The following is an 18,663-nucleotide window of genomic DNA, read 5'->3' as shown; positions in this document are numbered from 1 at the left end:
TTTGCTTTGGCCAAAATAAAAATTGCATATTAGTATAAAGAATGTTTGGTTGGGTTGAATCAGAGATGTCCAGCAAAGAGTACTGATATTTTTATCTGCGGAGCAATGGGAGAGATGACCGACAAGGGAAGCTTAGTACGCATCTGGCCAACATTCCGATGGAAGAATTGGGGGGGGTGTGTTTGTGTGTATACTTGGGATTATATGGATTCCTTCCCATAGGAAATCTTTGATTCTGATGTGATTGTTGGAGATTTCCTTTCCTTTGCATGTTTCCTCCCGTTCCTCTCATCTCAAATCTTCTATATTCTATTTTATGGTAATGGAATCCTTTTTGTCCCGTTTTGCCTGCAATAGGTAAAATCAAAGTAGTCTATATCGTGTTTTCTACCATAGCCTAATTATACTGTCTCATCCCAAGTATGTACTTATCTTCATCTTAATGAAAGTGGAGATAAGTACATATGTTGGTTATATGGTGTAGGAGAATTGGAGAAAATTATTTTTAATTTCATGAGGTAAGTATTATCCTGTTTTTAAACAACATCTTTGCAAAAGTACAGGGTAAGACCAAGGAAGCACGAACACTTGTAAAAACAGGGAGAGTCGTGTCCGACACGATCCGACACGCTCCAACACGGTGTCGGACATGCAGTCAACTTTTCCGACATGTTGACCATTCCGACACGCGAATTTGACCGTGTCCGAAATAATTTATAATAGGTATGTTGTGTGAGTGATAAAAATAAACGAAATATATATTTCTTTATTTGATGTAGAAAGAAATATATCAGTAAACAAATTGGTTTGTTAATGGAATTATTTTAATTTAATTTCTTTATGCTACTATTTTAATTTAATTGTTCTATATTTGCATAAGTAATTATTTTGTTCATAGTGTTTAATTTTATTTTTTTTAGAATGGATTCAAGTATTGCAAGTAGTGGAGATGATGAATTTCTAAGGAAGCCATTATGGAAATATGTTACCAAAGTAGGCACCATAACGAAAGCAGGAGGGAATATATCTTGGAAATGTAATTTTTGTGAGAAGGATTTTAAAAGTTCGTATACTAGAATAAGGGCTCATTTGCTTAAAATAGCAGGTAAAGGAATTGCAAAATGTTTACATGTACAGACAAAAGACTTGCTAGAGATGGAGAAATTAGAACAAGAAACTAGTGAGAGATTGAAGAGCAATGCACCTAAAAATGTGCCTTTACCCCCTTCTAGTTTTTCCGTAGAATCAAACTCGAAAAAAAGAAGAAGTGGAAGTGAGGTTGGAAGTTCATCTAGAAATCCTATTGAGAGGGCATTCAATGTTGGGGCGCGAGAAGAATTGAACGACTTGATTGCTAGGATGTTTTATTCAGCAGGATTGCCATTCACTTTAGCAAGGAACCCATACTTTCAAGCAGCTTTCACTTTTGCTGCAGATAATAATATTGGAGGTTATTTGCCACCAGGATATAACCCCTTGCGAACCACTCTTTTGCAGAAAGAGAAGGAAAATATTGATAGGTTGTGTGCACCTATTCGAGCTGGGTGGAAAGACAAGGGTGTTAGTATTGTGAGTGATGGATGGAGTGATTCACAAAGGAGGCCACTTATTAATTTCATGGCAGTATCTGATGGTGAAGCTATGTTTTTGAAATCAGTTGATTGTTCAGGAGAGACTAAGGATAGACATTTTATTTTCTTGTTGTTAAAAGAAGTAATTCAAGAAGTTGGGCATGAAAAAGTGGTTCAAGTAATCACGGATAATGCTGCAAATTGTAAGGGAGCAGGGCATCTTATTGAGCAAGAATTTCCATCTATTACTTGGACACCATGTGTTGTTCACACACTGAATTTAGCTGTGAAAAATATTTGTGCTGCAAAAAATGTGGAGAATAATCAAATAGCATATGAGGAATGTAGTTGGATTTCTGATATTGTTGGAGATGTTTCTGCAATAAAGCAATTCATAATGAATCATTCTATGAAACTGTCAATGTTTAATGAGTTTGTGGGATTGAAGTTGCTTTCTATAGCTGAAACCCGCTTTGCTTCCATGATTGTGATGCTAAAGAGGTTCAAATTGATAAAATGTGGTCTCCAAAATATGGTAATCAGTGAAAAATGGAGTTTGTATAAAGATGATAATCTAGGGCGGGCAAGAATGGTTAAAGATAAGATATTGGATGATCTTTGGTGGGATTCAATTGATTATATACTTGCTTTCACTGCTCCTATTTATAATATGATCAGGATTTGTGACACTGATAAACCTTGTCTTCATTTGATTTATGATATGTGGGATGAGATGATTGAGAAAGTGAAGAAAGCTATATACTTTCATGAATTGAAGAGGATGGATGAGACCTCAACTTTTTATGAGGTGGTGCATGGCATTCTTGTGGATCGTTGGACCAAGAATTCAACTCCACTTCATTGTTTGGCACATGCTTTGAATCCGAAGTAAGCTTTTAAATATGAATGAATTTAATACTTCTCTTATTTGATATAATTTGTTTAATTGTTTTTCTTTTTTTTCTTTCAGATACTATAGTGAACAATGGCTTAATGAAGATTCTAGTCGAGTTCCTCCACACAAGGATTTAGAGATTAATCAAGAAAGACAAAAATGCTTAAAGAGATACTTTCCTAACTTGGAGGACCGAAATAAAATAAATTTGGAGTATGTGGACTTTGTTAGTATGAGTGGGGGTTTTAGAGATTATGATGCCATGCAAAATCGATATTCTATGGAGCCCAAAGCTTGGTGGGTGCTTCATGGTGCTTGTTCACCTATGCTTCAAAAGATAGCATTGCGACTTGTTGCACAACCTTCTTCTTCATCCTGTGCTGAACGCAATTGGAGTACTTATTCTTTTGTGCATTCTGTAAGATGGAATAAGATGACTCCAAAACGTGCTGAAGACTTGGTTTATATACATAGCAACCTTCGGCTCTTATCAAGAAAAACTTCACAGTATACACATGGGGATACTAGAATGTGGGACATTGCTGGAGATACATTTGATACATTTGAAGATGTTGGAATTCTTGAAGTTGCTACTCTTTCACTTGATGAGCCAGAGATGAAGTCAAATGTTATTCTAGATGAAGATGCTCCATGAAGGTAATCTGTAATCTCCATATTTTATGTTTTTCTATGGATATGCTATTATTTTTGCTTTAGATCAATATAATGGTATTATGGAAATGATTTTTTTTGGTTAAATTGATGGCTATTATTAGTTTAGTTTTATTTTTTTGTTAAATTATTGAATATTAAATGAAATATATACTATATAAATTAAAAATATTATTTAATATTAAAACGTGTCCCAACGTGTCGAAATTCATATTTTTTTAGGATTGACGTGTCGGAGTGTCGTGTCGTGTCACGTGTCGCGTGTCGAGTCGGTGCTACCTAGGGTAAGACAAAGTAAAGTAGATTCCCAGAATCTCACCCCTACCCTAGCAAAAGTGAGGTGCCTTGTGTATCGGGGTTTGCTCTTTATATTATTTAAGGGAATTTTCTCCAAATATATCTATACATATATATTTATTGGGCCGATTAAATTACCTACCACTTTAATGTTCTGTCCTTACTACCTCTTTTCCACTGTTATAATGAATTCAAATCGACGGTTTCAAATATCACAAGATTAAATAAAATTAAATAGTTACATTGGTGGGTCTCACACCTTTATCTCTCTCTATTTCTCCCTATAATATAGGCAAGGCAAAGGCAGTTACTTGAACAAAAATAAAAAGTAAAGTAATTTGAATTACTTTTAAGAGTTCATCATTTTGGTTGGGTTATTTTGGTGCAGAAGTATATCTAGGAGACTTAATCATGGTGTGGATATGTAAACTAAGAGAGATGGTCCGATTAAAGAGAGAAAAGAAAGAGAAAATCTGATAGAAGAGAAAGAAGAAAGAGAGAGAAGGTATGTGGCATGGATGATCTAAGAGAGGAGCTCATTTTCTGTGCTCCAGCAGTACATACTCCTTGCCCAAAAATGGAAAAATGCAGGATATGAGTGGAAATAAATATAAAGGCAATGGTAGTGTAAAAGTGTTACTTTTTACTACATTTGGTAAAAAGAGTACTCTGTGCTTCTGAAGCATTGAAAATATTTTCCTATGAGAGATAGAGGTGTGGGACCCATCTATGTAACTGTTACCATTGATTTGAATTCAATTTAACGATAGAGAGAAGGTAATAACAGTAGGAAAATTAAAGTGCTAGGCAATATGACCTAGCCCTATATTTATTTTTTAAGGAAATAACATACAATTTCTTGTGCATAGCCCAAGGTCTAGGAATAATAATTGGTTGTATATTTGAAGGCATCTTTTTATTCTTAATTCCAGAGTGCAGCTAACTTGCTTGAAATCAGCTCTCAGCATGCTAGATATACTACTGAAACCAATGTTTGGTTATTTCATGTTATCTAGTTTTCTGACCAGTTTCTTTAACTTGATTATTTATATCATTTTGAAAGTTAATAAAGCAAAGTTTTACTGAAATTTTTTTTTTAATGAAACGCTTGGATGATTCTTGATTGTTCTTTTTATCTTCTTGCATTCATGCTAATAGTTCACAAAAATCAATTTCTGTTCCATTAGGAAAATATGTTATTGTACATTTATAAATTATAATGAATTCCATTGATTTATTATACATTCCAAAGAATGGAGTCCATTATGAATTAAGTAATCCTGTTGCATTTTATTTCTAAACAGGGCCTTTGTGTGTGAGAGATAGGTGCACACTGCACACCATAAATGGCAGGAGGCAAGATCAAGAAGGTGAAGGGCAAGCCACAGCAACACATGCCTTCCCAAGGAGGCATATTGATGCAATTCAAGCTAAAACCTATAAAAGGGACAAGTCCAAAAAGGTTTGGGCTCAAATGGCCCAAGAGAACCATCTCAATGCTGATAACAATATGGTTGCCACTGCCACGTCAGCAGCCAGGTCAGCAGGAGATTTGACAAGATTACCCCTTAACAGAAATGGAACGTGAAGGGTGATAGGAATTGGTTATATGGAGCATGGAGTGCAAGGGAGAAGGATCTTTGGACAATCTGAACCTTGGGCACCTGCTGGTGAATGGGAGAGCCTAGAGTCTCTATAATTGCTCTAGAATTAGTTTAATCTTCTGTAGTTGTGCAATTTACAATTCCCTGTAATTTTCTTTGGTAGATGATTGTTGAATTTGTCTTGTAATTTCTTTGGAAAAATATATGAAAAATCTGAGTTATTCAGGCCCAAAACTCCTCTGTTTTTAGCTTTTCAATCCTTGATATTAGTTTTTATTGATTGTTGAGTAGAAATCTGTATCAAATTGGTATCAGAGCTCTGATCTAGGAGCTCTGTGGATGGTATTGACACGCAACATGGAACAACGATTGGCCATATTGGAGGAAGGTCTGCGCAGGAACAATGCTAATCACGATGAAGTGTTTCGGAGACTGGAAACTAGTGAGGCTGGAATGAATGGAATTATTAGAAGGCTTGACGAAATGGCCAGACGGAGAAGAAGTCCCTCTCGGGACGTGAAAACAACCTAGATGGCGACGATGCTGGTTCGCCGGAAAGAGGAAATAGAAGAAGAATTAATCCAGTTGTACCCATAAGCAGACGCTTGGAGATGCCAATATTCTCCAGCGAGGACGCATTTGGATGGCTGAGCAAGGTGGAAAGATACTTCACCGTAAATAATATAACAGAAGCTGAGAAGGTTACCGCGGTGTTGGTGGTCCTTGAAGGGGAAGCCCTGAACTGGTTCCATTGGTAGGAGGTGAGCAACGTCAATGCTAACTGGGAATTTTTTAGGCGAGAGTTGCTTAGCCGTTTTCAACAGGAGGCATTAGACAATCCGTACCGAGCATTGTATACCCTCAAACAGGGGGGAAGTGTGGTGGATTTCAGAGCTCAATTTGAGAAAATGGTGGGAGCCCTACGGATTGGAGATGAAGAACTACTTAAGGGAGCATGGCTGAACGGAGTACGCAATAGCATAAGAGAGGAGCTGATGATGTCATCGAAGCTCAGTTTAATGGACATGATGAAACTCTCCGTCAAGGTGGAGTGACGGAATACCGCTTGGAGAGATGAAGGAGTAGGGCCTAACGTGAGGAATTGGACCACAAGACCTAATCGCACGTATGTGGGCCAACAGAGGAATTCGGGCCCAACTGAGTACAAGACGTGGAGAGGGACGACTGTGGGCTCCGGGAATACAACCCGACCCAATTCCCAGGTTTCTAATGCTGGGTCTAACGTTCCCAGCGGTGGTCAGTCTAACACCAGAAATGCCCAAACTGAGAACCCTAGCGAAGGTGGGACGATGAAGACCGCGACGTCCAGCACTGGAAATCACGTTGGTAAGGGCGATTCCGATCAGGCGCGGCGATTATCGCAGACGGAGTGGCGTGACCGACATCAAAAAGGCCTTTGTTTTAAGTGCAACGAATGTTGGCACCCAAATCATAGGTGTCAAGTTAGGCAACTTCATATTTTGCTGGTCGATGATGAAAAAGCAGAATACGAAGATGAGAAAACCGAGGGAGAAGGAGTGGCTGTGGGGACAGACGTGCACGAGTCCGAGAAATTGTTACATCTCTCGGTGCAAAGCTTGTTAGGGCTCTCTTCAAGCCAAACTTTGAAGGTCTGGGGTGATATACAAGGGCAGCGGGTGGTGGTTATGGTGGATTGTGGAGCGTCCACAAACTTCATAAAAAAAGTTGTGGAAAACCTGGGGTTAAAGATTTCTGATACTCCTTCGTATCAAGTGGAGATTGGGAATGGGTTTAAGATCGAGTGTAAAGGAGTGTGCATGGGAGTGAATATCTGCATCCAAGGAACCCAAATCCAGCCGGACCTTTACCTGTTCGAATTGGGCAGTGCAGATGTAATTCTCGGACTGGAGTGGTTGACGCAACTAGGGAAAATCAAGGCAAATTTCAAGGAAATGTCCCTCAAGTACGGTGAGAGGGGGATGGAGACTATCATTAGGGGAGATCCTGCATTATCCAGATCCGAGGCTTCACTCAAGTCTATCACTAAAGCCCTACGGGATCAGGGACAAGGGTATTATCTCAAGGCAACTGAAGTTGTGGCTTAAGAGGAAGAAGGGCAGTGGACTGAATTGGACCAGCTACTGTCAGAATTCGAGGAAGTATTTCGTGAACCAAAGGAGCTGCCACCAACTCGTCCAATTGACCATGCCATACACTTGAAGCCAGGAAGCCAGGTACCAAATTGTTAGAAATAATATTAATTTATTATTAGAATAGTCTAGATCGTGGGCTTGGCCCATTAGGTCATCCCATTAGGTCTTTTAGTCTCTATAAATAGAGAGCCTCCTTGTACAGACTCATATACTTGAATATACAATATATTTCAGATTCAATTTGGTATCAGAGCTCTCGATCTGAGGGCTCTGCTTCCGCATATATATCTTTCTCTTTCTTTTTACTGCCGTGCATCATACCGGCAACCATCCTTTCACACCTAACCCTTATTTAGTCACAAATTTCTTGTCCTCAACCTCGTATCATCAGGAAAAAGATCGTCAGCCTCCGTTCATCGCCGGAAACCGCCACAAAACCACCGTCTGCCACTGTTCACCGCCGTCAGACTGCTTTTTCGGCGACTTTTCCGACCAACCACCACGCGATCAGAAGCGGCTCAGGGAGGCGACCCTGTCTGTCCAAGCCGCGTGTTGATCGGAGCATCCACGGGCCGCCACGCGCCGGTGGAAGTCTCCGGCGGCCGAGCCACTGTTCCGGCGCGTGAGCCATCGTCCGGCCACCGTTCCAGGCCGGACCACCACCATCTTGCTCGCCTCCTCACCCTCTTTCCAGATCTGGTCTCCGTTCGTTGTGGGTCCCATCCGTTTGAAAGATATTAGTGAAAAACCCGTTGTTTGGACACTTTTGTGCAACGTTTTTGCGCGATTTCTTGCTTTCTTGTAGTTCTTTGCTATTTTCTGGTCATCTCCTTTTATTTTGTGATGGAGGGCTCAAATAATGCGTCCAAAAACACGACTGGCATCATCTCCGGTACTACCCCATCTCCATTCTTTTCTCGGGCCAGTGATTCCAATTGGAACAGTGGACGCAGTCGCAGACGTGGCCACAGACAGAGGCCTCGTTGCAATTATTGCCAGAATCTTGGGCATTTTGAAGAACGCTGCTATAGGAAGTACCCTCATTTGAAGCCACCGACTGCCAACTTTGCTCAAACTGATGTTACGCCACCTTCAACTGCATTAGTAACTCTTTCAAGTGTCGACTATGAGGCACTTCTCAAGAAGGTTTCTTCTCAGCATCCTACTCAAGACACTGGTAATCATGTTGCTTGTTTTTATCAATCATCTCTTGGACCCTGGATAATAGACTCAGGTGCTACTCATCATCTTTGTGGTAATAAAGATCTCTTCACTTCACTTTCTTATTCTAATAACCTACCCCCTGTCACTCTTGCTGATGGCACTAAGGCTCCTGCTCGTGGAATTGGGGAAGCCAACCCAACTCCTCTTTTAACTTTGAGTTCTGTTTATTATATACCTGGCATTCCTTTTAATTTAATCTCTGTTAGCCAGTTGATTCATTCTCATTCATGTACTATTACCTTCTCTAAACAATCCTTTTCTATGCAGGATTCGGGTACGGGGAAGACGATTGGAGCAGGCGTTGAGTCACGAGGTCTCTACTATCTGATTGCACCACCTTCTCCAGTAGCCTGTTCTCTCACAGAGTCTCCTGAGCTAATTCACAGCCCTCTGGGTCATCCAAACCTCTCCAAGCTTCAGCATATGGTTCCCTTTTTATCCAATCTTAAGTCTTTAAACTGTCATTCTTGTCAGCAAGGAAAACACACTCGCTCCTCCTTTGCTAATAGAGTCAATAAAAGAGCTGATGCTCCTTTTTCTATTGTTCATTCTGATATTTGGGGTCCGAGTCGAACAACGTCTGTTTTGGGTTTTCAGTATTTTGTCACCTTTATTGATGATTTCTCCCGTTGCACTTGGGTTTATTTAATGAAAAATCGTTCTGAGTTATTTTCAATTTATCAAAAGTTTTGTGCAGAAATAAAAACTCAATTTGGTGCTTCTATTCAAATCTTGCGCAGTGATAATGCAAAAGAGTATGTGTCTCTTGAATTTTCTAAATTTCTGGATACACAAGGGACGATACACCAGACTACCTGTCCCCACACTCCACAACAAAATGGAGTCGCTGAACGTAAAAATAGACATCTAGTTGAAACTGCACGTACCCTTCTCATTCATATGAACGTCCCACTCCATTTTTGGGCAGATGCTATTATCACCTCATGTTTCCTTATCAACCGCATGCCCTCTTCTGTGCTAAATAATGATGTTCCCACAGTATTTTGTTTTCCGGAGCACCTTCTTATCCTCTGCCTTTACATATTTTTGGCTGTACTTGTTTTGTTCATGATCTTACTCCAGGTAAAGACAAGTTGACATCCAAGGCCTTCAAATGTATTTTCCTTGGGTATACACGTTTTCAAAAAGGGTATCGTTGCTATTCTCCTGATCTCAAGCGTTATATCGTTTCTGCTGATGTCACTTTCCTTGATCAACAGGCTTTTCACTCTACTCCGTCTCCAGTGTCCCAAGTTGATCAGGTCCTTCCTGTTCCTTTTCTTGATTTGTCTTTACCAGCTGCAGGTGACCCTATTCCAGAGGAGCAACCAATTACCTCCATACCTGCAGATCGTCCTCTCCTCACATACCAGCGTCGTCAGCCTGCACCTCCTCCGACTTTGCCTCTTGATGACTCATCGCCCCTTCCCGTCGGCTCTTCTCCTCCGGATCCTCCATCAGAGACTCCTCCCATTGCCCTTCGGAAAGGTATTCGATCCACTCAAAATCCTCATCCCCTTTATTCTTTCTTGAGTTATGACAGACTTTCTTCACAACATTTTACTTTTGTTTCTAGTATCTCTTCTGTTTCCATCCCTAAAACCACAGGTGAAGCACTATCTCATCCAGGGTGGCGCCAGGCGATGCTTGATGAAATGCAGGCACTTCACTCAAATGGCACTTGGGATCTTGTTCGTGCTCCTCCCGGGAAGTCTGTTGTTGGTTGTCGATGGGTGTTCACAGTTAAAGTTGGTCCTGATGGCACTGTTGATCGCCTTAAAGCTCGCTTAGTGGCCAAGGGATACACACAGATCTTTGGTCTTGATTATGGGGATACCTTTTCTCCTGTTGCTAAGATGGCTTCTGTTCGCCTGTTTCTTTCCCTTGCCGCCATTCATCACTGGCCCCTTCTCCAACTTGATATTAAGAATGCTTTTCTACATGGTGACTTGCAGGAGGAAGTTTATATGGAGCAACCACCAGGTTTTGTTGCTCAGGGGGAGAGTTCTGGAATGATATGTAAACTTCGGAAATCTTTATATGGCCTGAAGCAATCTCCTCGGGCCTGGTTTAGCCGCTTTAGTTCAGTTGTTGAATCCTTTGGATTAATCAGAAGCAAAGCCGATCATTCTGTCTTTTACCGGCATAACTCTTCTGGCCAGTGCGTTTATCTCCTGGTCTATGTTGATGACATTATCATTACAGGCAGTGATCAGACCGGGATTGATCAGTTGAAAAAGCATTTATTCAATCAATTTCAGACCAAAGATCTTGGCAGACTTCGATATTTCTTGGGGATCGAAGTTGCACAGTCTAGGCAGGGCATTTCCATCTGTCAGAGGAAGTATGCACTGGATATCCTAGATGAGACTGGCATGTTAGGTTGTAAACCCATTGATACACCTATGGACCCCAATGTTAAGTTATTACCAGGACAGGGGGAGCCACTGCCACATCCTAGTCGCTACCGCCGACTAGTTGGAAAATTGAATTATCTTACTGTGACAAGGCCAGATATCTCCTTCGCAGTGAGTGTTGCAAGTCAATTTCTTGATTCTCCTTGTGACTCCCATTGGGATGCAGTTATTAGAATTCTCCGATATATTAAAAAGGCGCCAGGAAGAGGTTTATTATATACAAATAAAGGGAGTTCAGAGATCTCTAGTTATTCAGAGGTTGACTGGGCAGGTTCTCCTTCAGATAGACGATCCACCTCAGGGTATTGTGTTCTCTTTGGAGGAAATTTGATCTCTTGGAAGAGTAAGAAGCAAACTGTGGTCGCCAGATCTAGTGCGGAGGCAGAATATCGGGCAATGGTAAATGCAACCTGTGAGCTCATCTGGCTGAGTCAATTGCTGAAGGAACTCCATCTCTGTGAACAAAGGCCTATGAAGCTCATTTGTGACAACCAAGCCGCTTTGCATATATCCTCTAACCCTGTCTTTCATGAGAGGACCAAGCATATAGAAATTGACTGTCATTTTGTTAGAGAAAAGATCCAGTCAAGGGAGATCGAGACAGCATTTGTCAATTCCAATGATCAACTTGCGGATGTATTCACTAAAGCTCTTAGAGGTCCCCGAATAGATCATATTTGTAACAAGCTGGGAGCTTTTGATATATACGCACCAGCTTGAGGGGGAGTGTTAGAAATAATATTAATTTATTATTATTAGAATAGTCTAGATTGTGGGCTTGGCCCATTAGGTCTTTTAGTCTCTATAAATAGAGAGCCTCCTTGTACAGACTCATATACTTGAATATACAATATATTTCAGATTCAATTCAAATATCAGACCATTCAGGTATCCCCATTACCAGAAATCTGAGATTGAGACATTAGTGGTTGAGTTGTTTAGAAATGGGATGATCAGGCATAGTACAAGTCCCTATTCAAGCCCAGTAATTCTAGTTAAAAAAAAAGATGGGAGTTGGCGCGTATGTGTTGATTATCGCGCACTGAATAAAATCACTATCCCTGATAGGTTCCCCATGCCTATGGTAGATGAACTCTTAGATGAGTTAGGAGGGTCCAGGATTTTTTCTAAACTTGATTTGAAGTCAGGCTATCACCAAATAAGACTGAGGTTAGAAGATATTCCTAAGACAGCATTTAGGACACATGAAAGGCATTACGAGTACATAGTGATGCCCTTCGGGTTAACCAATGCCCCTTCTACCTTTCAAGCCTTGATGAATGAAATTCTAAGGCCATTCTTGAGAAAATTTGCTTTATTTTTTTTTGATGACATATTAATTTACAACAGTAACCAGGAAACACACATTGGCCATCTGAAATCTGTGTTTGAGGTATTAAGGCAGCATCAGTTAGTTACTAACAGGAAGAAATGCAGCTTCAGGAAGAAACAAATAGAGTACTTGGGTCACTGTGTGTCTGCAGAAGGGGTCCAAGCCGATCCGGAAAAAATTAAAGCTATGGTTTCATGGCCTGAGCCACAGAACGTGAAGGGCTTGAGAGGATTCCTTGGTTTAACAAGGTACTACCGGAAATTTGTTAAGGATTACGGTAAATTAGCAAAACCTCTTACAGAGTTACTGAAGAAGGATGGGTTCAAATGGAGTAAGGAGGCAGAGGACTGCTTCCAATTGTTGAAGACCGTGATGAGTTCAATTCCGGTTTTGGCATTGCCAGATTTCAACAAAACATTTAATGTAGTGACGGATGCTTCAGGAAAAGGAATTGGAGCTGCTTTGGTGCAAGATCAACGGCCTCTTGCGTTCATTAGCCAAGGTTTCTCTGATCGGGCACAAGCCAAGTCTGTCTACGAAAAGGAATTAATGGCAATTGTCTTTGCTATTAAAAAGTGGCGGCACTACTTGATGGGTCGTCATTTCATTGTAAAAACTGACCAACGTAGCTTGAAATTTTTGACAGAACAACAGTCATTGACTGAGGATCAACAAAAATGGATCTCCAAGTTGTTGGGCTTTGATTTTGAGATCCAATACCAACCGGGGAAGGAGAATCAAGTGGCGGATGCTCTTTCGCGTCAAATGATTTTTGGGGCTATGTCTCGGGTTCATTGGTCAGATTGGGATGAATTGGAAACAGAAATTCAGCATGATGTCAAGCTCCATGGTATTCTGCAGGATCTGTTAATAGCTCCCGATGCACATGAAGGCTTTCTGGTGAAGGAAGGCAGGCTATTTTATAATCACCGGGTGGTGTTCCCCAAGCTGTCCAAATTTATTCCATTCCTTTTAAAGGAATATCATGATTCTGGTGTGGGAGGCCATTCTGGTTACTTCAGAACATACAAGAGGCTGGCGGGAGTAGTCTATTGGGAAGGTATGAAGAAGGATATCAAGGATTACATTACTGCATGCGAAGTTTGTCAGCAATGTAAAGTCCAAAACTTGTCTCCGGCTGGGTTATTACAGCCATTACCCATACCCACTCAGGTGTGGGAAGATATTTCATTGGATTTTATTGGTGGGCTGCCTAAATCCATGGGGGTAGATACCATCCTAGTGGTGGTGGATCGATTGACCAAATACGCCCATTTCCTTCCATTGAAACATCCATTTACAGCAAAGGATGTGGCTGACTTGTTTACCCGTGAGATAGTGAGATTGCACGGTTTTCCAGTCACCATGGTTTCTGACAGGGACAGGGTGTTTTTAAGCAATTTTTGGACTGAAATTTTAAAGAGTGCAGGCACACAATTGCATTATAGCACCGCTTATCATCCCCTAACCAATGGGCAAACGGAGGTGGTTAACAGGTGCCTGAAAGCTTATTTGCGTTGTTTTTGCTGCACTAAACCCAAAAATTGGCCTACTTGGGTTCATTGGGCAGAATTCTGGTATAACACAACCTTTAAGGATACCACAGGCATGACACCTTTTAAAGGTTTATATGGACGAGACCCCCCAACAGTATTTAAATGTGGCACTTTTATCCCCGTTGTGGACGCTGTCTCTCATGCTCTGGTGCAAAGAGATGCCATTCTAGACGATTTACAACATCATCTGCTCAAGGCTCCGGATTGCATGAAGCATTATGCGGATCAGCACCGACGGGATATTAACATGGCAGTGGGTGATTGGGTTTACCTCAAAATTCAACCATATCGTCTCAAAACAATTGCTAGGAGAATCAATGAAAAATTGAGCCCACATTTTTATGGGCCTTATCAGGTGCTTGAACGCATTGGGGAAACAGCTTATCGTCTCCATCTGCCAGCTGATTGCAAAGTTCACCCGGTCTTTCATGTTAGTCTTCTCAAAAAGGCTATTAAAACCACTACCATTGTTCAGCCCCTTCCCCCAATATTGACTGAGAATTGGGAACTCATGGTAGAACCAGAAGAATTATTGGAGGTCCGTCGTTCTGTCCACAACACGGTTCAGGTGCTAATTAAATGGAGGACGTTACCCGATTTTGAGAACACTTGGGAAGAGTATGACACTATCTATCAGCAGTTTCCTCAATTCAACCTTGAGGACAAGGTTTCTCAAATGGGGGGAAGTATTGATGCAATTCAAGCTAAGACCTATAAAAGGGACAAGTCCAGAAAGGTTTGGGCTCAAATGGCCCAAGAGAACCATCTCAATGCTGATAACAATATGGTTGCCACTGCCACGTCAGCAGCCAGGTCAGCAGGAGATTTGACAGGATTACCCCTTAACAGAAATGGAACGTGAAGGGTGATAGGAATTGGTTATATGGAGAATGGAGTGCAAGGGAGAAGGATCTTTGGACAATCTGAACCTTGGGCACCTGCTGGTGAATGGGAGAGCCTAGAGTCTCTATAATTGCTCTAGAATTAGTTTAATCTTCTGTAGTTGTGCAATTTACAATTCCCTGTAATTTTCTTTGGTAGATGATTGTTGAATTTGTCTTGTAATTTCTTTGGAAAAATATATGAAAAATCTGAGTTATTCAGGCCCAAAACTCCTCTGTTTTTAGCTTTTCAATCCTTGATATTAGCTATTATTGATTGTTGAGTAGAAATCTGTATCACATATCTTTTCAAAAATCTAAGGGTCAGCATATCCTTAAGAATCCATTACTTGTTCACACCATAGTGCAGAAATCTGGTATCAAAAGCACTGATGTGATCCTTGAGATTGGTCCCGGCACTGGGAACCTGACAAAGAAGCTTTTGGAAGCTGGCAAGAAGGTTATTGCTATTGAAATTGACCCACGTATGGTTCTAGAGCTGCAGAGACGATTCCAGGCGACCCCTTACTCGAGCCACCTAAAGGTATGACTTTGGATTTTGCTATTTTCTGTTTGTTTAGTGAAAAAGTGATGATAAAGTATAAATAACCTTGTGATTTATTGTTTAGGCTGGCTTTGAATTTAGTTTAATATTGTGATGGAATTGTTGGATTTTAAAACCTTGATTGAATTTTGAGTTTGAGCCACTGAAAACAGGGCATTTTCTGTTTAGAGAAGCTCTATGGATATTAGATTGATCACTACTTTAGCTAAAAGTTCAGATTTTGGGATTGCTTGCTAGATTTATTGGATAACATAGGGAAAATGCAGACAGATACAACAAGAAAATTAATCATAACAGTGCTAGCTGCAGCACTGGCATGGGAAAGTAGCTCCCGCCAAATCATTCTTGGCAAAATGACCAATGTAATGCATTTTTTTTTTAAAAAAAAACTGTTGGAGTAATGTAATCTTGAAACTTTTATCAAAGTAATGCAATGAGACACTATTGAGGTGGGTGGGGGATCGGTCCCGCATCATGGAGGTGCGGTATTTGTTGGATTGGGCCACGTCTGGAATGCTGATAAGTCCAAGGGACAATTTAGCTACGATTTATTTGCCACGGTTTAATATCTGTTCAAAATATAACCCGAAAACTTGCCAACATTCAACACGTGGCCCAATTGAGCGAGTCTTGCACCTCCCCTATGCGAGACTCATTGCATTACTCTGATAATAAGTTTCAAAATTGCGTTGTTTCAACAATTTTTTTTATAAAAAAATCATCATATGGGTCTTTGCCAATCGTTCTTCAAGAAGGACAAGCAATTGGGGGATGGTAGATCTTCAACTCCTAGGAATGCTGGAAAGCTTGGGTAGCTAGCCTATTGGCTACACTCTTGCTTTCCCTGTAGTCTTGGGTAACTTGAACCGAATGTCTATCAATCATCTGCCTAATATTGTTAATTAATGGAAACAGAGGATGAGTAACCAGGCAGCCATTCAGAATAAAAGCTCTAGCTGCAATAGAATCTCCCTCAAGCCAGACATGGCAGTAGCCCAGATTCCATCCTAGTTCAAGCCCAGGGTTGATCCCCAGAGTTTTGCAACAATGGAGTTGTCAGCCCCTAGATTTTTCGAGAACCCCAAAATCCGTCGTCCCCTGCAATCTCTACAGATGTATGCTTTAACACTAGGAAATAGTGCTCAGTATGGAAGTTATGTAACTCCCATATTTTAGGAGCTTGAGGCTTCAACAGGACACCAATATTTACTTGTTATAGGTTTTGAAATATTTATTTGGTATTTTTTCGCTGCTAAAGTAGTGTTGTAAAAGTCATTGCTATTTAGTTGATGATGCTCATGGCCAGACTGGATAAATGCCTGAAATTTCAGTATAATTCTCTATTTAGTGCTTCTTTTTCGACTTTTATCCTACTAAAAAAAGAAAGAATTAACCATAAGTTTGTTTCTTATTTGATGACTTTTTGAACGAATTGGCAATTTGGTATTAAATTCAATACATGTATGCATTATAGTTGTCTTGAATCATATTTTAAACATTCTATGTTGCTGGGTGTCAACTAAATTTGACAGTTTAGACCCTACTGGATGTTTCTTTGCCTCTCTAAACATCCCAGCTTCCTTAAAACAAAACATAATATTTCTTTTCCCTTATTGTTTCAAAATAGTACCTGAATTTCATTTCTTGACGATTTCAGGTTATCCAAGGTGATGTATTGAGGACTGAACTTCCTTATTTTGACATGTGTGGCAAATATTCCCTATCAAATATCTTCTCCTCTCTCACATTCAAGTTACTCAGCCACCATCGATCATAATGTTGCAGAGAGAATTTGTCATGAGACTGGTTGCTCAGCCTGGTGACAAACTTTATTGTCGTCTTACAGCGAACACTCAACCCCATGCTCGAGTGTTCCACCTCCTGAAAGTTGGAAGGAATAATTTCCGGCCTCCACCTAAGGTTGATTCTTCTGTAGTACCAATAGAGCCCAGAAAGCCCCGTGTTGAAATTAAGCAAAAGGAGTAGGATGGCTTTTTACGGGTATGTTTCAACAGAAAGAACAAAACCCTTGGTTCAACCTTTAGGCAAAAAACTGTCTTATCTTTGCTTGAAAAGAATTATAAGACTGTGCAGGCACTACAACTTTCGCAAGAAGGTCCACTGAAGGAAACAAACACTAAAATTAACTTTTCTAATCTTGGTGATTTTATTGAAGATGGCATGGAAGTGGATGAGGAAACGGATGATGAGGAAATCGAAATTGAGGATGGGAAAGCAGAAGAGGTGCAATCTGAATTTAAGGACAAGGTTTTTGGTGTTCTGAAGGAGGGGGATTTTGAAGAGAAGAGGTCGTCCAAGCTCACACTAGAGGAATTCCTATACCTGCTTTCTTTGTTTAACAAAGCTGGTGTACATTTCTCATGATGCTGAATTCATTGTTTTATTAATATTTTATTTTTGTTTAACTTGTAGGGTTCTTTCTAACATGAATCTTATTAACTGTTTGGCTGTTTGTCAAGAGTTAGATATATGATAAGGTCGCATTCTCTAATCAATTTAGCCTTTTTTTTTTTAAATAAGTTCCTTCATAGAGATATACCAGTCTATAACTACTAAGATTATTTTTTGTTCTACATCTTACGGTTTTGTATATAGTATTTATAACGAGTGACACAACTTGCTTGTAGGTTAATCTGACCGCCTTTCTATGGCGATCTTACTGAGATGCTTTCTGATTAGTTCGCTGATAAGGTACTCACAGGTTTCTTCTGCCTCCGGGATGCCTCATGGTGGTTAATCGGGTTGAGGCTTAGTTGGAAGTTCATTCATGCCATTTCGTTACTAGCTGGGAGAGGTAGTGGCCTGTTTTGGGATGCTGATTAACGACCACGAGATGGCCTATACACGTTTCTTATTAGTTAAGGATATTTTTTTTGGCCAAATCCTATGATGGATCGTTTCGTTAATCATGTGGGCTTACAATAACCTTTGAATTCGTATTATAGGTCCACATCACATACATATAAGTGGCTAAAAACCATTAACAATCATAAAGTTAAATTTTTGTCCTATTATGATGGTTAGGGTTTTAAAAATAAAAAAAGTGTTGACAAGGTTGGAGATCATAACATCACAAAAGACCGATAATCCTATTGCCCATTTCTTATCTTCATTGCTAGCGATCAATTACAAATAATAAGAAGGGAAAATATAAATAAAAAAGAAATAGCCTTATTATATACATGGCATCAAAATTATTGAATATCGACATTACTTATTTGAAATATTGACTAATGGATAATAATTTTTTTTCTTTCTAAATATGAGTTTAGGACACTTACAATAACAAAATACACGGGTGAATTATAAAGGAATTAGACAGGAGAAGACTCATTACAAACACATAGGTTAAATGCTTATTTTTATTATTATATATGTATATGTGCTATTGCTAGATTAATTGCATGGTTTGATTGGAACAATTCAAACTGACGGAGCTTTTTCTAAGGTAATGCATAAGATTATAATTTGTTCGCTGGAGGGTTGGAGTTT

At 40.0% G+C, this 18,663-nt stretch overlaps 1 protein-coding gene and 1 pseudogene across 1 annotated transcript; both read left to right on the top strand.

The window, feature by feature from the left end:
* Positions 1 to 706: 706 nt before the first annotated feature.
* LOC133295266 (uncharacterized) lies at positions 707 to 5,205 on the top strand. The gene is made up of 4 exons (XM_061494072.1): positions 707 to 723; positions 921 to 2,459; positions 2,542 to 3,123; positions 4,740 to 5,205. The coding sequence occupies exons 2-3, from the start codon at positions 922 to 924 to the stop codon at positions 3,119 to 3,121; spliced, it is 2,118 nt and encodes a 705-aa protein (XP_061350056.1). The 5' UTR covers positions 707 to 723; position 921; the 3' UTR covers positions 3,122 to 3,123; positions 4,740 to 5,205.
* Positions 4,782 to 17,613, top strand: LOC133295267 (ribosomal RNA small subunit methyltransferase-like; annotated as a pseudogene).
* Positions 17,614 to 18,663: the final 1,050 nt, after the last annotated feature.

Source organism: Gastrolobium bilobum, unplaced genomic scaffold, assembly GCF_033153095.1.
Source record: "Gastrolobium bilobum isolate Gb01-03AN ecotype WA unplaced genomic scaffold, APGP_CSIRO_Gbil_v1 utg11908, whole genome shotgun sequence".
NCBI lineage: Eukaryota > Viridiplantae > Streptophyta > Magnoliopsida > Fabales > Fabaceae > Gastrolobium > Gastrolobium bilobum.
The sequence above is the reverse complement of the archived record's forward strand: the minus strand, read 5'-3'. Positions and strand labels throughout refer to the sequence as shown.